The following is a 26,973-nucleotide window of genomic DNA, read 5'->3' on the forward strand; positions in this document are numbered from 1 at the left end:
AATATTTGTTTTGGCTTCGGTTTTAAAACTAAATCCATTAAAAGTATAAAACCACTAATGCATTCATACAGATTGTTTGGATTTTTGTTGAAATGTTGATGCACCAAAAAAAGGTAACTTTGTTCATGTTATACAAAAGAACTACAAAAAGAACTTGTACTGGGATGCATGAGCTTTTTTTTAAAATTATACACGATGATATGACGAGTAATCGACTTAATCGTCATTTGCAGCATAAATACATTTCACGCATTTTTATCAAGCTTTTGCGATATTTACCGTTGAATTAAGATGTGGAAATCACGTTGCAGCAAACTTTATTCAAAATTCAGAGTACTGATATATATATATTTTTTTTTTGCCTTCAAAATGAATACTTGACTATTTGCCATTTAAGACATGTTATCCACGTATGGACTTATTTTATTGCATAACCAAATTAAAAAAATTTTTTTTTTTGTTCAAGAAGAAATTTTAAAGGAGCAAAAAATTTTAAAGGTCAATTGTTTCGTGATTTGAGAGGACTTTATAATTTCCCAAAAAAGCAACAAAGCTGGTTTTATATTAATTCTACTATTAATATTAATATTTTTATCATTGTTATGATTATTTTTATCATTATTTTTATTATTGCTATGTTTATTGTTACTATTAATATTATTAAAATCATTACTTTTGTTATTGTTATTATTACTATACATTTTTTAACCAGCAATAGCTTTAAACCAGTAAAAATAATAACAAGAATATGAAAAATGGATCATAATCGTTGAATATCACTCTCTAATGCATATTGATTTTATTGACTAGTGAACTGAAAAATTGTCATTTACATCGAAACAATCAGGTAGTTATAGATAGCATCATCTTTATACTTAATGTGTTAGTAAGACCATCAGAAGGTCGCGACAGAAAAGGCTTAGAATGCAATTATTTTTGAGAGCGATACCTGTTCGCTAATCAATTTCAATATTCATTTTTTTGAATATAAATTTAACTCTTAAGACAACCAAATATACAGTAATAAGTTTAAAAGTATGAGGGGTTTTTTATTTCTAAACTCCTTTCAAGAGTTAAATGAAGAAACTCCTTGAAACGAAGCATCGTTTTATGTCACTGTGCTTGTTTTCCAGCAAACGTAACGGAACCTTAACACAGTCGTGGTACTTTTAACTTTAAACATGAAAATAATACATGGTTCTAATTTTTTTACTGACTGATTACAGGTGGTATTACATACTTTCACTATGCGCGTGGTACCTTATTTGTCAAATTTTCATTGGTGAAAGAAGCTTTTATAAGATTTACTGAGATTATTGGGTATTTATGGGTATGGGTATTAAGTTTTAATAAAGTCAAAGAATTTATATAATTACAACTTATCCTTTATTTCTCTTTTAATAAAGTTTTTTAAAACAAAGACAGTTTGTTTTTATATTGAAGAAGTTTATTTAAAAGATCACTTCAGACCAATGTTTTTATTACAGTTTATGGAGTCGTTTTGATTGATTCATAAATTCTTGTTCGAAGTTGCCAATCGTGATTTTAAACCATTTATTTTACAAATGACTTTAAAATTAGATCATGATTTCATCGATTGCTTAATGTTAAATTTAGTGACGTCATTGATAGGCCAATCGCTTGTTTGTTTTTTTATTGCATGTTCTAGCAAATGCTACAAAAAAAAAACACAATTCCAACAAAAAAAAAAAAAACAACAAAAAAAAAAAAAAAGAAAAAAAAACAGTTGAATGCAAAAAATGAAAGAGCTTCATCAAGAAAGAACAAAGGGATGTCATAGATCAATGACTTCGTAAAAGCAATAGTTTTTTTAGTCGATAAATAAATCTCTTTTTTCATTTTATTTATTAACTTTTACTTATATTTATTGATCAATTTCAAATAACGTCATAAGTTAGAATTTTTTAATAAACTTAAACATAAAATTGTGCACTTTAAACATTGGAGGCTGCAGCTAAGAAGAGGGGATGGGGGGGGGGGATAAGATTTTGTCTCATTCCTCTTAAATATTTATTTAATTAGACAATTAGAAAAAAAAAGAGTTTAAATAGAAAGTAGAAAATAAATGAATTTAACAAGATTCATTGACTTAACATTTTACTTTAAAATCTCTCAATTTTTATTCCAGCGAAGTTACATAAAAAAGATGCTGAAAAAAAAATAATGAAAGAATTCAATGATTTCAGAATGCAATCAGCCAGCATCAATAGATTGCAACAACTCCATAAGTTTTGCAAATTAATTTAAAACCCATTACGGAGCCTATCATAATGCTACACAATTTCTCAAAATTAAAAGAAAAAAATTCAAAGCAAATCATTTTTTAAAAAAATCCAAAAGTTATTAAAGTTTTAAAAAACAAACAAACTATCTTTCCCAGAATCTGTTCATTTTATAAACTTTTACAATAGAAAAAATATTTTTACAGTTAGAAAACTTAAATTAGTCTCTTGGCTTAAATCGTTTCTTTCAATCTCATGATTTTCTGCATTCAGGTCAAAGCGTGATGACTCACAGTTTACATCAATACTGTGATTAGATTCATCACTACTGGTGTTACTGTAACTGAATGCATGATGCGAAGACAAAGACTGAGAATCATCCTTTTCTTCAACAATGATATTGGATTTGTGTGATTTTGCATAAGATTTCAATTTTGTTTGCTGAACGTTTCTTTAATGCTAATTTAGCAAATTTTACGTTTTGTTAAATGTTTATGCATTTTAGGATGGGGGCAATCTACTGTTAATAGTGTAGGTGTGTACTGTGTGAGGTCGATGTAGGAGGAGTCTGTTACCCGTTGTTGTTTGCTTTAAGGGTATTTGCCTAGAATTTCATATATTATTAAAATAAGTAATACGACTGCTTTATAAAAATTAAAATGTAAACACTTTTAAACAAACATCAATTTTCAGCAGGCCTCCTCATCTTCTGTCAGCTTCAACCGTTGCTTTTAAATAATTTTGTTTTGTTTTTTTTTTCTTTTTAGAAAATTTCCTCAACACAAAATTTTCCAACTATAAATTTACTGCCCGTTCGAAACTTTTCATTTCATTCGTATGGACAATCAGAACATCAGAAGATCAGAACATCAGAAGATCAGAACATCAGAAGAATCAGAACATGAAAAGCTTGAACTCGAAAAGAATTATTTTAACAAAGAGGACAAGAGCAAGTCTGAGGAGCTTTGCACATTACTTCTAATGCTGGTAAGACTTTTTTAATTCTGATAATAAAAAATGATGTTTTAAAAAAGCTTTAACTTACTGCTTAAATCAATATCATGTTAAAATATCATGTTAAAAGTTACATTGGAGTGGAGTCTCGAAATAACGACTCCTGAAGAGAAATGAAAAAGATTTCGTAATACCATGAGACCGTTTTGTCGAAATTCTTTCTTTTTTTTTTTCTTACATAAGTTTTTATATGAATTTTATGGTAGAGAAAAACAGAAAGCAGGTTCGGTACATCGATATGGTTATTATATTGAGGTTTCGTTATATCGAGATTCTATTGTATTACCTTTGCTAAATTCTATGTTTCGAAAGTATTTAACAACGTTTATAAGACTAGGGAAGACTGAGGTGACTTGATCTCAGACATCGGTTGATGTGATCAAGGGATTATCTTCACTAATTCTTAGAAATATTTTCATAGCATTTTTTTCATTGTATTTTCAGTGTGATTTATTAAGAAAAACTCGTTTTTTAATTGACTTCATGCAATCATCACTAATATTTTCTGCGCGTCTTTAAGACAAAAAAGCAATCCGTAAATTAACTAGACTTAATAAAAAAATACCAAATTAGAGCAGGGGACTGTAGAAAATTTTATTTTCTACAAAACATTGTTCATTATATTTTCTATTTTTATCAAAGTTATTCGAAATTGTTCTCAAAACAGGAAGCATAAAGAGAAAGAATGTAAGGATTTTATTTAGAAAGTTGTTTCAAAGGCAAACATTTTTACTATTTTAAAGCAAGGAGTTTTATTAAAATACCAATACTAACATAATTAAAAGTGCTGAAAATGAATCTTGACACCAGAGAGCAAGGTTATGTTCGGGTAAACCAAAAAACTAGACAAGATGGCAATACCACACTCATCTTCTACTCAAAAGATGTTAAATGAACTCATGCTAATGTAAAATATTGACCGATTGCAAAATTTAAAGTCAAGTTGCTCATCTGACAGAAATTTTCTGACAAGATCTTCAAAAGCTTATTTCGAGTTCGATAAGATTATCGATAATATCGATAATAAGATATCGATAAGATTAAAATGTGATCTTAAAGCTCGTTAAACAGATTTCTTCTGATTTTTCCAACTCTTCCTCAAGTTGGAAAAATCTCTTAGGGACATGGAACGAGATTTCCAATGGTGATAGCAATCTTTAAATAGATAAAACAGAGCGTAAGTAAGTTAAAAAGACACCAATATTGGTAGTAATTAGTGACGCAACTGTCGATAAGTAACAGAATTTATAATTGAATTGAACCGATTTGATGAATGCTGGATAAATTACTTACATCATTTATCCAGCATTCATCAAATCTCGAGTAGCGTCCCATCTTGAATGACTACTCATCAGTAAATTTATCAAAGTTAGATAGCGAAGAGAAAGATTCCTGAATTGTTAAACGTTTCGAAAGAAATCGTAACAAGCAGAAGCTTTAGACACCAGTTAATTGCCTGACCGAAGTTTTTTTCCGCTAATAAAATCAACGATATTTTTAGCTTTCTTGGTGGTCAACTAATATTAACACTAATTTTAATCCTTTTTTTTTCGTCGGGGTGTCTTTTGGCATTTATATGCAAATGGTCAGAAAAAACTGGGTGTTATTGACATTCTAGTTTATTAAAAGTCATAACTTGCGCAAGTCTCTTCATTACTTTGATATATTTGAATCATTAAATCAAGATAAGATTTAATGAGATTTTTTATTATTATTAAACCGCGTTTCTACATTAAAATGATAATAATAATCTCCATTTTTCTTAGAAGTTCATTTTTTTAAATTTATATTTATTTAAGTCAGCGGAGAATCAAAATAAGAGCGAACAGGAAAAAACTTCTCTGGTTTTTTTATCAACTTTTTGTATTGAACAAAACTTATTGTACTGACAGTACTTATTATATTGAGCAATAAGAAGCCGTTTAAAATTGAAAGCTTGTGAATAAATATAGATTTTTCTCCAACTCCATACTTTTGCATCAATTCCATACTTTTATACCACCATATTAATGTGACGTTGTTCAAATGAAACTTCCCATAAGTTTTTTAAATGGATGTAAATAAAGAAAATTTTATATCAAAGTGAAATATATAACTCTAAGTGTTTGGCTGTTCGCTCATTTTAATGATAAGATAAACGGACGGGTTATTTAAGCAATAAAAAGTAATGACAACCATGATAGCCAGAATATTAAATAGATAATAGTTATCACATACCAAATTTCTTTTAGCTGAAGTTTTGAAAATAAAAAACTCCAACTGCACTTTGCGATTGGCAAACTAACAATTAGAGAGCACGAGCAGAATTTCATTCTATTTGACCTTATTGTAAAATGTATCAGTCATCTTTTTATGAAAAAGACTTTTACAAAAGAATAAAACGTAAAACCAATATTGACGTTTTAAAGTAAATTATTTTTTTTGAAAAAATAAAAAATAAAAACAAAATTCCATACCGCTGCTTGACAACCAAAATTTTTGGAAATTGTTTGCTACCCCCTTTACTTTTTTTAACACATCTTTGTAATACAAGTTGTGATAAAAATTGTGAATATTCGGGTTTCAAGAAAAAAAGTATGAGTAAAAATTTTTTTTTTAATTTTATTAGTTTTTATGACATTGGTATTTGAGATCTGGTTATAAAAATATTGTTATAATGGCTGCTATAAACTACCATTTCATTAACCAATAATGAAAAAAACAATTTATGAATAAATTTAGTGCTATTTAAGATTAAATGTAGTGTTAATTTCGATTTACTTCAAAAGTTAAAGTTTAAGCTCCACAAGTTTTTCGGTTTTGAAAAACTTAAAAATTAATATAAATTTAGCAAAAAGTGAAAAACTTAAAAAAAGGTTTGCGAGCAAACTAAACATTTTTAACAGTTCTCATAAAATGGAAAATCAAAATTTTTTATTGTTTTTAAGTAAACGATGTTGATTGTTGAGCAGAAGCCTACAATTTAAACCGACACATTGAAAGAATCTCATTTATGAAATATTTTAGTTATGGAAAATGGTGATACAAGATAAAATTAAACACAAAAGCTGATCAGGGGGTAATATTTGAAGTTAATGCAACAAAAAATTGTTAAAGTTTTATTTTCATAATTTTTCCTGTATTTTAAAATGTGATACAACACGATAGGAAATTACTATTAAAAATACACTATTGTTTTAATTGGTTTGTTAGTCGCTAAGAAGGTGGTCTAACTATAGCTTCATATTGTTAATTTAAATAGGATTTGACCTGTGTTCTTCAAATGTTCATCAACTGCGTTTTGCCTCAACTTTATGAAGTAAACATAAAATTTTTTTATCAACACCTTTTTATTGAGATTTTTTAAAATCTAACCTCTTAAAACTTGAAAAGAACTTTATTAACATTCTTATGAGCGAAATGTTTTTTTTTTTTTATCGCTTCATCATGGAGAAAGTGGAAAAAAGATTATGCAAATCAGTACCTTATTTTTTTGGTGAATTTCCTTGAAATGTGTTTGTGTTTTTTTTTCTTTCACCTAACGTCACTTACACCACCAAGCATCAAATGAATGACCTAAGGTCAATTTTCTAATGCTCTTCAAGAAAAACGTTACAAATAAATAATGAGTAAGTTACAGAGTTTAAAAATTTGTTTTTCTTATATTTGCTCTAAATATATGTATATTTTATCATGCTAAATCATTATAATGTAGTTTTGTAAATATTAGGTGTAAAATTATTAAGATAAATATAAACATTAAGATTCTGTAAAATAAAAAACCCAATTTATTGATCAAAGCTAAAAACTAAACTAAAAGAATGCGCAACACTTCTCGATACGGTGCGACATGGAAAAGTACAATATGGAAGTGTTTTATTATCCTTATTCGTGCTAATTACCAGTCTGCAACTGTTAATTACTCTCCCTCAATACTTACTTTACATATTTCAGACAATAAAAATATCTAAATCTTGCAAAACATTTAAACGAAAAGATGCAAAGACACGTGAAACAAACGGCAAACAAAAGAAAAATGTCTCAAAACTTTAACGGCTTTGTATTCGGCATAAACAGCACGGTAAGTTTTAGATTTTTTCCTATGATAATGAATACAAAATTACAGTTGAAAAGTTCTCTTTTAATAAACAAGATGCAAGGGCAGAATTAGGCGAACAAAGTTTATTTTCCCCGTAAAAATTGGTTAGGTATCAACAAAAAAAAGATATTATTATCAAATTTTTTTTGTTAATGCCTGACTAATTTTAGCAAATTACCCTCAATGTAAAATATGTATTATATAATTTAACTTTTGGAACCGCCACAAAACACTTACTGAAGATACTGAAGACCAGACTGTTGCTTTAAGTGATAAATTTTATTTCCTATAAAAATGGTTTCGTAACTAAATAGTAATACAAAATATTGATTAGGTAACTTTTCAATTTCTTTTTGGCAAGGCTCCATTTCTTAATTCTTGTGAGACAAGTTCTGATTTGAACTGAGCAGTGGACTATAAGTAGCTATCTTATTATCTATTCTGTTGTGAAAAAAGTGGTACCTTGTCAAAACGCGTTTAAACTTTGAGACGTACTCTAAAAAAGGTCTATTTGTTCAAATTACTGAGCGTGTGAAAGTTACGAGAAGAGACACTGCTTCATCTCAATTTGTTTAAAACAGCTAATTCTATTTATTTCTAAAGGTTATTCCATTTTCCGACAACTTTGAATGTTTAGATTGATTTTTCCGGTCAAATAAAAGAAATTACTGTAAGATATATATTTTTTCAGTCGCAGAAGTTTGGGAACGCTTTTATTTTTTAAAGTTAAAAATATTTTTCGTTCGATTGAACTAAAGTTTTTACAAAAGTTGACCATACCTCATATCTTGCTTAAAAAAAGACTTTCATTTTATTACTTATTTCAAAAACTTGTTTTCAAAAAGTCGTTAACATCACCTTGCAAAAGTGCCGGATCAACTTTTAATACACTTATTTTGATACTTATTTACAATTATTTCCTTTTGTAATAATTAATCTTTAAATTAATTAACATGGAAATATTTAAGAACTAATTTTTCCTGTACTATTGATCATTTAAGCTGTTAATTGAAGAACTTGTTTTATTCGACAGACTTCAACTGTAAAAGATTTTTTTAAACAGGTCACATGTCAGAGATAAAAAAAAAAAAAAAGGTTTTTAAACAATTTTGCATAATTCTTACGTTTCAGTCCGAAAATAATAATGAAAAAATCGTTTATTTTTTAAACTTTAATATTTGTGCAATTTACTATAATAACAAAAGCAGTGAATCTTAATAAAGTTCGGTTGGTAGTGATAATAAATGACAACTTCAGTACTGCTCTTTGTTTTCCCGCCTTGTTCTTCTTCTTGGCTTACAGCTGTTTACTTTCAGACAGCATAACCTCGTTTTTCAGCTTTTTTTTATTTTTGTTTTTATTACATTATTTTGTTACATTAGTTTTAGTTTTGTTACATGTGAGCTAAATTTGTAATTAAACAAGCTACAGTATCAACTAAGTTTTTTTTATTTTTACATGGAGCCTATTTGCCCTTTTTTAAATTTGAGGTCATGTTTTAAGAGAACTCTAGGTACAAAAGAACTGATACCAGATTTGGTTTTACCACAAAAAAAGTATAACTGATTTTGGCTGTATTTAATTAAAAAGTTTTCAATATCGATCAACCAGCATGATTATAAAGAGTAGAAATGTTTTACTTAAGTCTGATACCAAAGAATAGATTCTTACAAGAAATATATCATCTGCCCAATATCCGGTCGGATCTATTCACAAGCCATGTAGTTTCAATGCTTATTTAAAGTCTATCTGACAATTTAGTTACATTGTGTTGTCCAATCTTTTAATTTCTGTAACTGACTGTGATTAAATTACCAACCTGCTAAATGCCACTGATAACGTGAGGAGCGAAAACAAAACAAAAAGCTATAAACATTTTTTATAATTTTTATTCGACTCAAATTTAAACATCAGGTCGACACACATGTACAATTGCATAACAAAATAAAACAGTCAGACCGTTAAAGTTTAAAGTGTTTTCGTAATAACGACCAGTAACTCAATTGTAACTACACTGGTAAAATGAGAATAATTCAGTTAGTGAGGTGCGCAACAACTCAGTAACTACTTTATGATTTTAAAAAATAAATCGAGAGCAGAAACAAAAGATAACTGGTAAAACCAGTTACAAAAGAACCATAATTCAAAAGTCGAAATAAAAAGACCAAACGAACTTGAAGGTAAAATCCATTGTCTATACAAGAACAACAGTTGATTTAAGAAATATCTGTGGACACACATAAAAAGAAGGAGAGAATCCAGTAGAATTCTAGAACTGATTTTTTGAGATTTTTGAAGAGAAAATCGAAAGGATTTTCTTCGAATTTTTTTGAGAGTAAATCAAGAAGGATCATGGGAGGATTTTAGGAAAATTCTTGGAGCATTTTTCAAAAAGAGAGCTTTGAAAAAATAAAAAGTAGAGAAAAAAAGAAAAAAAAAAAAGAGGAAGAATAAAAAATTTTACGTTGAGAACAGTAATGAGATATGTAGACACTTTGGTCATGAGTTCCAGAGATGGTAAGAGCATATTTTTGAGTGACGGTTGATTGGATATTATTATCTGTATTTGTAAATAAAAAAGAATATGCTTGAGTTAAATATTTGAGAGCATTTATCAAGTAAGACTAGAAAGACTATTACTAAGATCATTATCATTTATATTTCGATTGAGGATTTATGTTAAGCTTTTGTGTAGGTCAAAAGTGTTAGAAGTCAAAGATTCTACTGTTACACGAGCCATACACAAACCACACCCACCCACACAACACTGAGGCAACCTAACAACCAAATTATTAACAACCAAACACTCTAACATAACCAAGCAATACAAACACATCCCCCAAACTCTAAATAATAATTGTCACCCTCACAATAACAAAGTTCTTATTTTGAGCCTTCGTAAATGTATTATCTTGTTCTTCAAATTTCGAGCACATTTGATCTTTTCCATCAACAAAACAACTTTCTTTAAAATTGTTTCAGTTCTTTCAAAATATAGCTTTTAAAAAATACTTTGACATTTCAGTTAAGTGATGTCCGCAGGCCTTACCTTAACTACCGCATCCTCTATTTTATTTAGGCGATTTATAATTTTGATAGATTTACATGATATTAATTAAAGTTTCCTTCCTATAAGAACTATTTCAAAACAAATAGCTTTTGAATGTACATTTATTTATGATATTGTATATATATACATGTAAAATGAACGAGAAAATACAATAGCTGGTATTAGAATTGAGTTGCGTTGTAGGAAATCTAAAGATAATATGCGCATTTTCCGGTTATTAATTATATTTTAAAGATAAATTTAAAAGTTGATAAAGTTGGTATTCTTAACACTTTCGTTGATATTCTGAGAACGGCGTCTTCTCAAATATATGTAGTCACTGCCTCCTGTCATGTGGAAAGAGCGTGTAAGGTCAACAAGGCCCCAGCCAACTTGCTATGATGGGACTCTAAAGCGCTGGGATGGCTGCAATTAAGGAGGAGTGTTGAGGAGCTATCCTGTCACCAGCCTTTCCTACACAAATTTTTTATGATGCTAGATTTCTTTTTATGTGGTTTTTTACAAAAAAAAAAAAAAAAAGAATAAATAAAAACACACAGTAATCAACAAAAGTCTTGTGAAAAAACAAAAAGCTTAAAAAACAATTTTTGTTCTTTGCTCGAACTGGTAGTTCCTCACCCAGAGGAAGGCCCAGGGAGAAATCCCTCCTCTCCACCCCATCACGATGGGTCTGTATGCGTGACTTATCATTTTATCTTTCAAATAAAATCTCACATAATTAGTCAGGTTGACTTCTGATCTATGATCTTTAATTATAAGCGTTAATTTGGTTAATTTGGTGTAAAAAAAGAATAAAATAAATCAAAGCAACGAAGAGAAACGTTCATCGATAAAAACTTTTTCTTATGTGGCGTATTTTCTTATCATAAAATGCTCCAATTTTCTGTTTTAAACAACAATATGTTTTTGTAATGTCTGACACAAAGAACAAAGCTAAAAGTTTAATATTTAGAATTAAGCAGATTTCTCATTTTACAAAAAGCGTAATTGTGCAATAGAATGAGCGGTATGAACAACATACTGAGAGTCCTTTTGTTGAAGTTTGCTTCCTGTAAATTTTTTGCTCGGGTTCTTTTGTTCGTTTTTCTATATTCAAAAAAATAATTGGATATATAGCTTACATGATATAGTAAATGACAAGATTGTATGATAGCGTTTAAATGTAAATGGCAGCTGAGAGGAAAATACTTAACTTAAAGATAAAAGACCGTCCAGAGTGGAAATTAAAACTATCCAAGGTAAATTATTTACAAAAGTGTTGTAATATTTTTAAAACAAAAAGTTATTTTGTGAAATTTTTTAAAATGTAAAACTAAAACGACAACAAATTTTGATTTGTTTTCAAACTATTTTTTGTCTGAAAAACTAAAGTAAAAACTTTGGTAGACTTATTTGATAAAAGAAGCTGTTCTAGCTTAAAAGTGTACGAAGGACTTTTAAATGGAGCTGACTAAAAATATTTATGTGCACGCGATAGTTTTTTGACGTAACTTGAATTGTGTAATAGAAGATTAGTACAATCCGCAATAAAAGCATAGAATTTGCTGTATGTCTATAATAGTTTTTTGCAGTGGTGACAATGTAGTTCCTGCTTTTTAGTAAAACTAGATCGGATATTGTCGAAATTTTCATAGTTATTGCAGCTTTTAAAATTTTTGTCTCACGGTTGCTATTTTTAAAGCTGTCATCGCAAGAAGAATCACGGAGTTTTCCTCTTAGTTTTGCATTTTCATCTGACATTACCATTGTTAATTGTAAAATCTATCAGAACAGCAGTTTAGATAATTGTGAGCAGCTATTGGGTAAATTAATCTTTTTTTTTTAAGGGTTTCGGTAAATAAGGGTCTTTACACCTATAAACTCAGCTTAGTCTATTTTTGGATTTATAACTTACAGCACATTAAAAAAAAAATATTTAAAAAATAGTATAAAACTTTAATACTAACCATCGCATTTTTTTCCAGGGATATTATCGACAAGCAGTTGCTCTTAGTCATATGGGAAGATATACAGAGTCACTCGCTTCTTATGCCTCGGCATTAGCACATGATTGCAGTAATCAGCTGTTGCAAGCTCTAGTCGACGCCGCATTGAGGTCCCCTTTAAAAGGTATGTAAAGATTTTTTAAGAATAAACTTATTGCAAGGCAGCAAATCTTTACATGCTATATATTGCATGGCAACACCGTTTGCACAAAACTAATCATATATTTATTATTCATGCTAATATTTTTTGTTCGCGTTTTACCGGTAAAATCAAATATTCAAAATTTTTTAAACATTTAAAAGAATGTCGGTAAACTAAAATAGGGAATAATCGTTCACTTGTTAATTGGCCAACTACAGCACGTTTTCTTTTTGTTTTTATTATAAGTAAATATATTTATATTCTTATAGTGCATACTTTGTCGTGCTGTGCCGTGCGTGTCTCTCTGCATTAAACTTGCTAGTTTTTTTTTGTTGTGCAGTAGGTTTTTACATAGGTTTTACTTAGTTGCATTTTATCACGCATCATTAAGCAGAATATATGTTCAATTGAAATAACTTCTAAAAAGTTTCTTAACTCTGATTAAATACTTCAATATATAAATTTTATATAATTCAGCAGTTTACACATAGAAACGTGACATTTGAAGGGTCCAGCGGAAAAACGATAAGATCCCAAAAATCTCATTTTGAGATACGAGCAAAAGAAACTTTCATAACTGATAAAAACGTCTGAGTATATTAAGTGCGTATTAAATAACTATTCCGAGATAAAGACTTTGTAGAAGAAAGTCCACTGATGCGTTTTAAACGGTAATAACGTGTATTTATCATTCTTAAATTTATTTAATCAATAAAATTCTAAGCTGTGCGTGGGGCCTCATCGTTTTTCTCTTGGATTTTCTCAATTTTTTGCATCGTCGCCATTTTTTTCACAAAAAATTTTTCGACTTCAGTATTATTGTTCTTGTTGTAACTTTCTAAAAAATTTGCAAAGATTAACGAAATAAAAACGAAAGAACTAAAATTTTATAATTAAACCAATCACAATTAATTTATTTCATCGTTACATTGCGCTTTAATGTTACTTCGATGTCAACATAGTAATAATCAAATAATAGTTACTTAATAATAAGACAAAATTTGATTTCCGATTCTATCATTCTCGATCGACTAAGTTAATACTAATTTAAGCAATAACTTACAGTAAAAAAAATTAAAGAGAGACAATGTATAACGCTACGCAGTAAAGGGATGGGATTAGCAATTTTAAAACGCATTTTTTGTAAGATTGCCATTGTCTTTTCCCTTTCGCGATACGATATTCTGAAAGGCGACAAAAAATGCTACTAGATGGCACTAGCACAATTTTTTCAGGCAAATTTGGAATCTCATCCATTTTTTTTCTGGAGCCTTCATTTGGTTCTGCACTTAGCCACTTTGATTTTTCTTTGAAAAAAGATCTGCAAAACTTCCGGTTATCGAGATATTACTACTTTTACATTATCCACTTTGTTTTTTCTGCTTCATTTTTTTGTTGTTTTTTTTTCTTTATATCGTGAGTAAGATTTTTTGGTACCAAAAAAAAAACAAGTTTGATAAAAACGTATTTTCTAAGAAATATGTAAGCTGCCAGCCTTTAATTCTAATGAAAAGTATTTACGGTCTTTCAAAAATTTATTAATCTTTTCATTTCGTCCGAGAGAGATATTCGATTTTTAAAATTTTTGATGCAAAAAAACCTTCAATTCACAAGTTTCAAAAAAGCTATATTTTCTTAACCAATAAACTTATTGCAAATAATCTTACATAAAAGTTAAAAGTACAAAAAAAAGGTTTTTCTATTAAATAACATGCAGACCAGATTAACTTGCAGACCAGTCTTTTGCTTCTGGCCAGCACTGCAGAAGGTTCTTGAACAGGTAGTTAACAACACCCAAAAGAATATAAAGCTCCGTTGGTGGGTTTAAATCCGGAACAAATTCAGAGTCTTTAGCGATAATCAAAGAGGTTTCAAGCACATTGCTGAGTTCTTTGACCAAATTTATGGTGGAAAGATCTTCTGAGTCAATGTCACATCATCAGAAATGGTGTTTGTTTTAACGTAATTGATTTCCACACAAGTGGTTGGCAAATATGATTTTGAAACTCCTCCTGCAATTTCAATAACCTATTAGTGCTTGGCTCTTGTGCTGTCAAAGTTGTCAACAATGTTGTGGTTCTCTGTTTTGGGTTGAATTTTTATCAATTCCCTCGGATGTGTTGATAGCTTCAAGGCTTACTTGAAAAAATAATCCTCCACTATCAATTCAAAGATCAATTGATTTGCTGAGTATTCCCTTTGCTGAGCACACGTTATTTCTTCTCAACTCTTGCAAAAAACAATGTCAATATTCTCAGTGCTATGCTTTGTTCCTTGGAAATGCTAACTTTTGACAAGGTGAAGAATTTTTCTTTTCTTTAACAGAAAGACTCTGTTCAAAATAAAGCTCTACCATTCTGTTGACTGTTGTAAAATACAGATTTAGTTTGTCTCAATTTGGTGTTAGAAATTAAGCTGCACATTGACAGTATCTTGAGCTTTGAGAGTGTTTTGCCAGTGAGTGTTCTTGATGGTCTTAAGGTGGATAACCACAAAAAAAATAATTTTTTTTACGAAAAAATCAATTTTTTGATATTTAAGTGATATAATGCTTCGATGATCCATTTTAATTATGATAGACTTAGTTTTATCTAACTCATTTTAGAAATTATTGTATTTTGGATAGTTTGTAGGTAAGTGTAAAAAAGCGTCATTAGCAACGTCCATAGCAACTGGATTTTTTTTGTTAAGTCATTTTCAACAACCCTATAAATGCTTCTCTTTTTGATCAACTGCCTAAAAGTTTAAACACTGTATGGTTTATTATGCCAGCTTGGTTTGCAATTGATTACTGTAAGTCCTCATACTAAAATATTTATAGTTTATTATAGTTTACAATTAGTACAAGGAGCTTTGTTTGCATTTATAGCGATTCGGACAACAAATTTTATTTACATTTCAACCAAAGATAGTATTTATATATATATACATTTTATAGTAATGGGTAATAAAAAAAATAATGAACGAAAAAGAAAAAGAAGATTTAATGGGTTTTCAAAAAATTGTACTGAAAACAAGAGTCAAATACTATTTCAATCAACTTGTGTCAGTTCTAAAAAGCTCAGGTTTAACAATAATGCGGACACTGAAAACAACTACTACATTCTTTTCAACTTTCAAATTCTTAAAGATATTATTGAGAAATTTTGTATATGTCCAAATTGTGAAAGTAACATGGTAATTAATGATGATTTAACACTTAGAATGGGGTTTTCACACAAATTAATTATAAGTTGCAATGAATGTAAATATGAGTTCAATAGATACACTTGAAATCAAATTTATAAAAGTAATTCAAAGCAAGGAAGAAATTTATTTGACGTGAATTTAAAAACAATAATAGCTTTTCGTGAAATAGGTAAAGGGCATGAAGCTATAAAAGATTGAAGCGTTTAAAAAACATGTTTAAAAAAAATGATGTCAAAGTTAAAAAAAGAAGAGAAAAGTTAAAAGCATTAAAAAAGGTTGGATTGATAATAAAGAAGGATCTTTATTACAAACATCTTATTTACCTAGTGGATTTTAATAGTTTTTTGCTTTTGTATTTTGTTTTTCTTTTTTTCTCAGAATTGCATTTTAACGATACTTAACTTGACTTTGCAACATGATATCTTAAGATTGGGTCAAGCAATTTACTTCAAATTTTCAGGAGTTGTTTAAAATACCTAGATGAAGGGAATGAATATTAAAATTTTTGAAATATACATTTATTTTTTGCTTTTTTAGTGTTTTAACATAGCTCTACCCCCTGAAAATATTGCAAAAACCACAAAATATCAAATAAAAATGCTAAAAATAGTTTGTTTTCATGGATTTCAATTCATTCCCTTTATTTTATGGGTTGACAGAAAATTGCAAAGTTTTAAAGCTCAAAAATTACTATAACTTGAAAAATCGTGTTGCAAGTGTAGGTATTAAATGCTTCATTTTTACGTGATTTTGACAATTTTCTGCCTTTTTATGAAAGATCTACGTATTTAGCAATATTTACGTTGCAAAAAGTATATACATTGATTTGAATCAAATAGTGGTTTTCAAAATTTAATTACAGTTATGAAATTTGGTTTTTTTGTGGTTATCCACCTTAAGCAAATCAAACAATAATTACTTTCACAAAAGTAATAATTTTGAAATTGGTTATTATAATAATCCGATGTTAAAACCTAATTTTTTAAGACTTCTGAATTACCAACGAAAACGTCCTGAATTGCCAACAAAATTACCAATAAACCCGCAAATTTTAATACCAGAACTTCAAACTTATTTAAACTAAACCAATGGTTTGGTTCCAATTTACCACCTGTTTTCCCAAGTATACCCAATTGACGGTACAATATGAATATTGACCTCTCTGACTTAAATTCTTGTTATAAAATATTTCAATTCACTACCCTTTAATTTTTAAAGTAGTTTTAAAACTGTCAAAACATTGCACATTTTGTCTTAAGACTTTTACCAACTCTTATTTCACCACAATATGCTTATAAATTTATATATATATATATATATATATATATAAATTTCTTTTAACGATTGTAAATAATTCTTTTGGGGTATCGGCTGATTAGTAGAATGCTAAAAAGATAAATAATTTACAACATTATTTCTTTAAATAAGATCTAAACTTTAGAACTTAAAATGTCTGTTTTTTTGTCAAAAAAAAATTCAAGTTTTATCATCATCAAATACAAAACATGATGACTAAAAAGCAGATAAATATCAAAGTATACAAATTGCAAATTTACCATTTAATTAAAACTGATGAAAGTTTTAAAACAATATAAACTTGAAATTAAAAATAAATTAGAAAAAAACTAAAAAAAAAACCAAAAACTTTGTAAATCAGCTGCTTCATGAAGCGGCAATGACACACAATGATAGACCCTGTATATACCTGATTTGAGTATTTCATGCATCAACGTATATTTATTTTTGTTTTGATCGTGACTGATAAAGTTTTTCATTTTCATTTTTATTTTTATGAAACAAATGTTTCGTTTGAAAAGTCTTAATTTTTTCAAAAACAATTATCACTAAAGGTTGCGGATGGTAGCAGCCCCATTTAAGTCGGTAGTTATTAAACACTATGTTGTTATCCTTTCAAGATAATACAAATTGGTACAATTTCTAATTTTCCATTAAAATTTAATCCTTTTTTCTTAGTGCTTTTTTTTTTTCATGATTTTTCCCTTTCAATGGAATTTAATTTCAATCTAAAAAAAATAAAAAAATAAAAAAATAAAAGAACGAATTAAAATTAATAGTTCTCCAAAACTAATTCGCATTAACAGGTTTACTAAACATATATGTATGAATATATAAGTGTATAGTAAACGCATATATATTTCTGATGACTAGCTGCAGCGCCAGTGCCTGATAATATAGTTTTAGCCAAATCTCTTGCACCTGGTCAGCCAAAAAAGAAGAATAACTCAGATTTTGATCTGAAATGGGGTATAAAACAGTTGCAATTTCTAACTATCATTAAAACATTCCTGAATCTAATTTAAGCTTGAGACAAATAATAGAGAAGTTGAATTGGCAAGATCTCATATATCATGTTACTTTCAATTTGAAATATTGGATGCACTATTTGGACATTATGGAAAAGATCTTACTTATGATGTGAAGGAACTTCTATGTTAGAGTCAGTAACAAAACAAGCTTTTGGCAGTTCTGACTATTTGGCTATTGGTACATTAAATATTTAGAAAATAATTCTTTAAAATTATTCATGAAAGGTTTTCTGAGTTGTATTAATCCTCAAATCTTGTGTTTTGATCTGGATTTTAACCTGGTACTTTCTAAAAGTCTGGGGTTCTCTGCAAATTATTTCTTTTTTTATTGTGCTTATTTTGTTAATAAACTATGACCTCATGAAGTTTTTTCTGATTTGTTAATCGCAAGTGAACAAAAAAAAAATTTGAAGGGAAAAAAAATCTAAAATAGTGGCCAAAACCACCCTAGTTGACAGTACATTAATTGAAAAACTGATTTCTCCACCAGAACTTCATTTATTTATTTGTTGGTGCTGTTTTATTGCTAGGAAACTTTTGCGGAGGTTGGGATGAAAAAGTTCAAACAAGATATTAAAAAACAAAGATTCTTTGGAAACTAAAATTTTAGAATTATTTGTAAGATAAATTCCAATTGTTTAGTATTTTGAAATTAATTAGCCTGGCTATTAAGATTTGGTCATTGTTTGAAGAGAAGGAGGCAAGTTTTTTGTATCTATCTTGGAAGGCAGAATCATGTGTTTCAGATAATAGGTGCCACTCTTTTAATCATGATCTAAGAAGTACAGATAGAAACAAATTTACAAATATTTTTTGCAGTTGTGATGACAAAAAAAAAAAAAGAAGTTACCTTATAAAATTTTTTAAAATGAATGTAAGTATAAAAATATAGATATAAAGAGTATATATAAATAAATAGATAAGTTAATTACTCATTTGACTATTGTTACAGAGCTGATTGTAGTAGTAAAACTTAAATTCTTATACTAAAAGACTGTAAATAATTAAATCAGGTTTATAATTAAATAATTGTAACTGTAAATAATTAAATCAGTTATATTTTTTATAAAAATATTTTAGAAATGCTAGAGCCCTTATTGGTACAACTTGAATCTGTTGACAATAACAACAAGCCATTTGCAACTGTTGCTCTTATTGGCCAAGAAATACTTTCCAACATGGATTTTCCATCAGCAATTATAGTTCTAGAAAGTGCTTTGCAAATTGGCACTGAAGATATGCTTTTAAAAGCTTCAGTATTCTCACAACTAACTAATGCTTATTGGAATATTGAAAACATCAAAAAAGCTTTGCATTTCATGCATCAAGAATTAATAATATATGAGACAGTAAAAGATATATCTGGAATGTGTAGGGTGCATGGCAACTTAGGTTGTGCTTATTATGCACAAGAGCAGCTTTCTGAAGCAAAGCAACACTACTCCATGCAATTTGAATTGTCTAAAGTCTTGCAAGATAGTAATACATGTTGTGCAGCTCTAACATCACTTGGACGTGTTCTAGTTTCTATGGAAGATTACCCAGAGGCGATTGACTGTCATAAAAAATGTGCTGCTCTACAAAAACAAATGGGTTATCATTTAAAAGAGACAAGAGAGCTATGTAATGTGGCTAGCATACATTTGCTTTTGGGAAAATTTTCAGATGCGGAATATTTTTTACAAGAAAGTTTTAGTATTTCTCGAAAATTTAAACAACCAGAAGAAAGATGTAAAGCTTTAAATAGAATTGGTGTTTTATATCAGAACATGCATAATATTGATCAAGCTGTTAAGATTTTTCAGGAGATGTTACAGGTATCACAAGAAGTGGAAAGTAATGATTTAATTTGTCAATCATTATCTTGTCTTGGGCATGCTTATAGAATGCAAAACAATTTGAAGTTGGCAGAAAGTATTCATGAACTACAGCTTCAAAAAGCTAAAGAGCTGGGGGCTCTTACATTAGAAAGTAGAGCTCTAACAGATCTTGGAGTGACTTATCATCATAAATGTAAATTTGAAAAAGCTCTAGAATGTCATAAAGCCCATCTACAGTTATCTAAAAAACTTAATGATAAAGAAGGTGAAGTGAAAGCTTATGGAAACATTGGGAATTCTTATCAAATGATTCAAGAGTATAAAAAAGCAATAGAGTATCATAAGTTGGGTATTTCCTGTGCATTAGAAATTGATGATAAATATTCCGAAGCTTCATTACATGGTAATCTTGGTGTAGCTTATCAGTCATTGAATTTGATGAATGAGGCTAAAGAACATTATGAGGAGCATTTAAGAATTGCAAAAGAAATGAAGTATTTGAGATCTGAATGTGTTGCAGAAAGCAACTTAGGTAATTTGCGTTTGATTATTTGTAAATTTTTACTCTGTATTTACATGCATATGTTTTGTGTTATATAAAATAATTTTATAATTGTACATTTATAAAAAACAGTAAGTTTATAAACATCTGCAAGGTATTTGTCCTATTTATTGTTTGCTATTATTGCATTTACTTCAAAGTTTGAATATAAATAAAATTGAAATAAATTCAAGGCATGAAAAAGTAAATTAAGTCTTTATGCAAAAATGAAAATAAAACTTCTAATGAATTAAAAATATTTGTTTTATATTATATTAACTATAACACCATATTATAAGGAAGATTACTTGTTAATTTCTATTAACAATACTTGCTGCATGCATAAATTGTAAGCTTATATACTTATATATACCTTTTATACATTTATTTAGGTAATTTTTGCAGTGGATTAAATAGACTCCATGAAGCTGCACCTCATTATGAGAATCATCTTTCAATTGCTATGAAGTTGCATGATAAACTTGAAATTTGCAAAGCATCACAAAATTTAGCTCATATTCATTACAGATTAAATTTATACACTGAATCAGTAAAATACTATGAACAATCTTTATCATTAGCAAATGAGTTGAATGCTCACGAATTGATTTCATTGGTATATTGTGATTTGGGTCTAGTTTATTTAGCTTACAATGATTTTGAAAAGGCAGTTAGATGTCAAAAATTACTTCTTGCATCTGCTCAAGAAAAAAAAAATGTTTTTGGCATATGTAAAGCCTTTGGAAACTTGGGTTTAATTTATATGAAAATGGGAGAACACAAAGAAGCTAAAGATTTTTTTAAAGAACAAATTTGTGCCGCTGAAAAGTCTTCTATAGACAGTTTAAGATGTGATTGTTATAGAGATTTTGCAAATGCACTAGCATCTGAAAAGCTTTATGAAGAGGCATTTGAACAATATGAAAAAGAAATTGCATTACGTCGAAAATTAAATGACAACAAAAAATTCTTTGAGTCACTATTTTCATTTGGAAACTTTCTTGAGACAGTTAACGAGCGTGATTATGCTTACAAATGCTATTGTGAGCTGTTTCAAGCAACTAAGTTCCACAAAGATATAAAAAGCTGTAAAAAGGTATGTAATTTATTGGGAAAATTGAACATGAAAATGGAAAAATATAAAAGAGCGATTTTAGCTTTTATATTGCAGTTAGAGTGCACAGAGGATTATATAGCTGAAATAGCAGAAGTTAGCAGTGTTCATAAACTAATAAGTGAATGCTACGATAATTTAAACAATTTTGAAATGGCTAAAGATTATTTATTAGAATGTCAGTCTATTGCTGTTTTCACGCAAAACTATTTAGCAGAAAATGATGCATGCAAATGCCTAAGTCATCTTTGTGAGAAATATAATGATTTCAAATCAGCATTAATGTACTCAGAAAAGCGACTAATATCAAATCAAGAGCTTACTGGTTTTGACAAATGTGATGCTTATAAAGATGTTGCTGCATTTCATTTGCTTTTGAAGAACTATGACTCTTCTATTTCTTACTACCAGCAGTTACTCTCACTAGCTAAGGAATATAAAATTATAAAATCTGAGTATGATGCATATAAAGGGCTTGGCTTGGTCAATTTTCAAACATCAAACTTCAGTGAATCCATAAAGTGGTATTTGTTAGCAGAGGGATGTACAGAGATGTTAGACAAGATTCTCACGAAAGCAGAATGTCTAGTTAATATTGGTGATTGCTACCAGAGTAGCAGTGACTTTCAAAATGCCTTAAAATATTATCAAAGAGCCTTACAGGTTTGCCAAGAAAATGATCTTAAAACTCTTAGAGTAACAGTTTGTGGCTGTATTGGTAGAACACATCATTCACTTATGAATCCTGAGAAAGCCATTTCTTATTTGCGCATGGCTGCATCACTTTGTGAACAGTTGCAAGAACCAGCTGAGATAATAAAATGTTTTTATCGGCTTGGTTTAAAATTTTATCTTGAAAATGATAATGATTCTTCTAGTAAATGTTTTGAAAAAGTGATTGAGTTAATTGAAAAAAATGATGTGTTAAGAACAATTTTATTGTCTGAAGTATTGAATTTTATTAAAGCATCATATGAAATGCTTCAAAAGATATATGTCATTAAAAAAGAATATTTACAAGCCTTGTTTGTTGCAGAAAAAAGAAACATTTTCAATTTAAAGGTACTCTTGCATAATTCAGATGTTAAAGTCAACTTAAATATCCCATTGTATTCTAAATTTCTTCAATCTTTAAATAATGTTAAAAATACTGCATGTCTCTATTCGATTGTTGTTGGACAAGTGTACTGTTGGATGATAAAACCAAATGAAGGATTTGTGAAATTCTGGGAGCAAACTATAGATAAAAGCTATGTTGACTTAATGCCTCTTTCATCAGATTTAGATAACTTTGTCACTAATACTTTTAATAATTCAATTAGAGCTCTTAATGTTCTAGTTTTTAATATACGTCAAAGTTTGAATGTTGAAGATGAAAATTTATTTAACCAATCAGAAAAGATAGACAGTTTAATGCCTACAGATTTTCAAATAATTGATCACAAAACCAAACCAAAGTGCTTTATGCGTGATAAAAGTTTTCGCTTACGTCACAAGCAGTCAAATAACTTTGCTAGAGGGAACAGTTCAAATTATAACATCAACTGGCACATAGAAGCACCACTTAGTCATTTGTATTTGCTTTTCTTCTCTCAGATTGATATATTTTTTGATTGTTCTAAAGATAAATACAATGGAAAATGTGATTTGGTATTGGTATTGCCGTGTGAACTTACACTTGTGCCTTTCTCTATTCTAAAAGATGATGAGCACAAGTTGTTTGTATATGAAAGCCATAATATCTTTTATAGCACAAGTTTGTTTTCTTTATTGGAAAGTCACAAAAAAAAGACAAATGTACCTAAAGAAGATAAGATTTTGATATTTGGGGACAGATCATGTGATAGTGAAGTTGTAAGCCTCAATAAAGTACTTACTTCTTCAATGTTGATAACCAGCAATTCCTCAAAGGAAGAAATAATTGAACAAATATCTTCCAGTACAGTAAGTCATATTGCATTAGATGTAATGTGGCTTATGCCAGGTGTTTGCTTTCCTTACATTGACAGTATTGTTGAAAGTAATTGCATTGACTCTAATCTTCAAAATCTAGACCTTGATGATAATCGTCAAGTTAACACTCCTGATATAATTGTCTCTATAAAAGATATATGTGATGCTCAGCTCTTTGCAAAGCTTATTGTATTTGGAGTAAATTCTTATGGCGAGTCTGCTATTTGCACTGATGGATTGCAAGGTCTTGTTACATCATTTCTAATGAATGGATGTGAGACTGTACTGACATCTCAATGGAAAATGCCTAAGGCTGCAAGCTTGTTTTTCTTTACCAAATTCTACCAACACTTTATTCATGGGGTTCCAGTCTACCAAGCTTTTAGTGACACTATCAGAGAGATGCAAGCTTCTTCTGAATTCAGCCATCCATCTAATTGGGCTGGCCTTGTTATATATGGAAGTAACTGTCAGCTTACAAATAAAACATGTAACTTCACTAAAGCATTTCATAAGTTTATAGAAGTTCCAAATCGAGATTCAATAAAGATTATTCTTCATTTGGTAAGTTTAGAGAGTACCATATAGCTAGAACCAGTGTAATCAATCTAAAATTAACATATTGACATAAATAGTTTTAATCACAAAATGATTCTATAAAAGTAAGCTTTGTTGTCGTGTTCAGTTAAAAAAGTTATAATAATATTTGAAAATAATAATGAGGCAGTTCATAAAGAAGTAAGAATTAGAAATAAGATATGAGAATATTTATGCAAAATTTTTTTTAAATTTTCATTACTCTGGTTAAGGTTGAAACAGCCCAAAAGCGTCTTGCCCAAGACCAGCGCACTTCTTTGTACATAGCAGAAGAAAGTATTCATTCAAAGGTTTCATCCGCTAATACTAATTGGAAGCCTCTATTAGTATCATTAGGGTTTCGATTTGAGAAAGCTCACAATAATCTTCCAGATGCTGTTTTCTTTCCAGAATATGAATTTAGTAGCATATTAGCAAAAGCATGCAACACTTTGTATGCAGTTCTTGGTAAACAAACTGATTTTTGGATTTTTAACATTATCAATTAAAAGTACTAAATTTATATTGTTTAAAAGAGTTTGATGTAGCATAAAACTTAAGTATCCTTATTAAAAAAATCAATTTTTATGTGCTTTGTTTAGGCCTGAGCAAAACTGGATTGTCAGCAGTGTCAAAACTGCGTTCCTCAGCAAAAGCAGCCTTGCCTCTTCAAAAGATTGTAAGTGAATTTAAAATAAGATTCTATGTGATAATTATTACCTAAAGAATATGATAATAAAAATAGCGATTGTGATGGTGGTGTTGACAGTGTCTTAACTCTTAATTTACTATTGTGTTGTTTGTGATTCAACTTTCATGTTTAGTTCCAAGATGTGCTCTATTATTTCAATCAAGAAATGTCTAATGTACAAGTTTCTTTGCCTTTACATTTATGGCGATTACCTGGTTGCCATGAGTTTCTATCATCACTTGATTTTGATGTAATGGGTGTTGAAAAAACAGAAGTTAATTTGCGATCTGGTAAAAAAGACACACGACAAGCTGTACAATGTGCTGTACAATTATTGAAAGATCTCTTTGGTAGGATTTAGTTTATATGTTAATCTATTTTCTATCACAATTAAAAATCTTTTTTTTTTTGTAAATTTTTATGCATATCCTTTTATACAACTTTTATGTGTTTCTTCTTTACATTAGATGATACAGAAGATCCCATAAGTACTGATGATGCTTCAGACATTAAAACTAGTAACCAAACATTTACCAGTCGTTCAAAAAATTCAAGTGACACTGATAGAAAGTTAAGCTTTAACAATGACATTGGTCTACTAAATGAAAGCAGTTACTTTTCTAATGATACTGGGGGTAATGCTAGACGTTTGAAAAGTAAATCATTTTTGGAAGGAGTTTATGGCATTAAAAAAGTATTTTCAAAAATTGATATCAGTGATTTGACTATGTGTGAAGAAGAGTTCGAAGACAGCCAAAGAACCATCTATGTGGATAAAGAAGGAATTAATACTGGACCAGATGTTATCGAACAACAAGACATAGAAATATTCCTTAGTCACTTTAGAAAAACAGATAAATTAGATAATGATCCGATTATCTCTAGTGAAATAAGTAATTTTGAAAATGAAGAGAGATCATCTTCATTAAGAGGCAGCTTCATTTCTCGTAGTTACCTTACTTCAAGTAAAGTAGTTGTAGACAGCATTGATGATATAAAAGGTGAATTTGTTTTAAATTTCTTAGTTACTTATTATCAGATTGGTAGGGATTGGGGGAGGGGGCTCTATCATGATGTTTATCATTATGTTGATGTTCACACTTTAGTCATCATGGCGTTGATTTTATGGTTATTAACATGTATTACCATGATTATTTTTCATTTAGTTTTAAAGGAATCATCTGCACAACTAAATACTGAAGAACTCAATAAAAAAATACAAAAGCAAAAGCTTCCAGAGGAATGGCAAAGATTGCGTCTGGGGAGTGATTATTTTATTAACAACGGTATAAAGACAATTAACATAAGAGATTCTTTTCACGTGCATCCCACAAATGATGTTCTCGCTTTTCGACGTGTTTCAGATTTTTCAACCTTATCAAAAAATTCTAAAGATTCTTCGTTATCAGAAAGATCTCATGATGATGGAGAGGATAACGGAAAGAAAAAAAATTGGTTTCATCGCCTAAAAAAATCCAATTCAAACGGAAATATAACTGATGAATCTGATGATTCAGTTTGGACTTTTGATTCGAGTACAAAGCAAAAAAAGAACCGGAAAATAAAGAAAATAAATTTCTTTTCAAACATTTTAAATAAGGATAATGACAATGATAAGATGGACAGTAATACATCTTACAGATTTACCAAGGGTACCCAAGAGAAAAAGGGTATCCAACCTTGGCTCGAAATGTTGTAAAATAGGCTGTATCAAAGTATCCAGCTCAAAATTTTGTAAATTATGACGTATCAAACTTCAATTATTTATTAATGTACAGTAGGAATTTGTAAAAACCTTTTTAACTCAAAATAGAGAGAATTTGTAAAAAGTTTTTTAAGTAAGTAAAAAAAAAAAAAACGTAACCTAAATCATTAAAGTTGAGTATCTCTAGGGAGAACCATAGTTCTACCCTAGGGGGTAGCGCTAAGGTTTCGATATATGATGCAAGCGTGCCTTAAAAGCAATTTACAACTTGTAGCATGTTCACATTTGAATCGTATTTTTTTAGCACGAAAAATCGCTAAAAGGTTTTTCCAAAGTAATTTTGCAAATAAATATCTTTTTTTGTTGTTTTACTGCAAAATCATAAAAAAAAAAAATTTTAAACAAAAATCCTGAACCATTTTACAAAATAAAAAATCTGATTTTTCAAACTCGCGTCGTGTCGATTCCAAAAGTTTATCGCATATCCTTGGTCGTTTTTTAGAACATAAAACAGTCTCCGGTCAG

The 26,973-nt window shown here is 29.1% G+C and overlaps 1 protein-coding gene and 1 long non-coding RNA gene across 6 annotated transcripts; one reads left to right on the plus strand and one right to left on the minus strand.

Moving 5' to 3' along the window:
• The first annotated feature begins 80 nt into the window (after window positions 1-80).
• Window positions 81-26,612, plus strand: LOC145183867 (uncharacterized). 5 transcript variants are annotated; one of them, XM_090092589.1, is made up of 11 exons: window positions 81-113; window positions 3,011-3,078; window positions 3,125-3,230; window positions 12,370-12,514; window positions 19,129-20,400; window positions 20,802-24,040; window positions 24,286-24,520; window positions 24,655-24,731; window positions 24,877-25,093; window positions 25,211-25,744; window positions 25,910-26,612. In XM_090092589.1, exons 1-11 carry the CDS (start codon window positions 93-95, stop codon window positions 26,440-26,442), a joined length of 6,447 nt encoding a protein of 2,148 aa, XP_089948715.1. In that variant the 5' UTR covers window positions 81-92; the 3' UTR covers window positions 26,443-26,612. The 5 variants fall into 5 exon arrangements, with proteins under 5 accessions (XP_089948715.1, XP_079915462.2, XP_089948717.1 ...); XM_080059336.2 differs by lacking the exons at window positions 81-113; window positions 3,011-3,078; window positions 3,125-3,230 and adding an exon at window positions 11,504-11,643; XM_090092591.1 differs by lacking the exons at window positions 81-113; window positions 3,011-3,078; window positions 3,125-3,230; window positions 12,370-12,514 and adding an exon at window positions 17,392-17,452.
• On the minus strand, window positions 10,566-12,479 carry LOC149886152 (uncharacterized). The gene is made up of 3 exons (XR_016454002.1): window positions 12,352-12,479; window positions 11,427-11,491; window positions 10,566-10,858 (listed from the first exon to the last, which is right to left on the minus strand). It is a non-coding gene; the product is annotated as an uncharacterized LOC149886152 (long non-coding RNA).
• Window positions 26,613-26,973: the final 361 nt, after the last annotated feature.

Source organism: Hydra viridissima, unplaced genomic scaffold (assembly GCF_058129835.1).
Source record: "Hydra viridissima isolate aposymbiotic clone 2 unplaced genomic scaffold, HvirCarnegie_v1 scaffold_7, whole genome shotgun sequence".
Classification (NCBI taxonomy): Eukaryota; Metazoa; Cnidaria; class Hydrozoa; order Anthoathecata; family Hydridae; genus Hydra; species Hydra viridissima.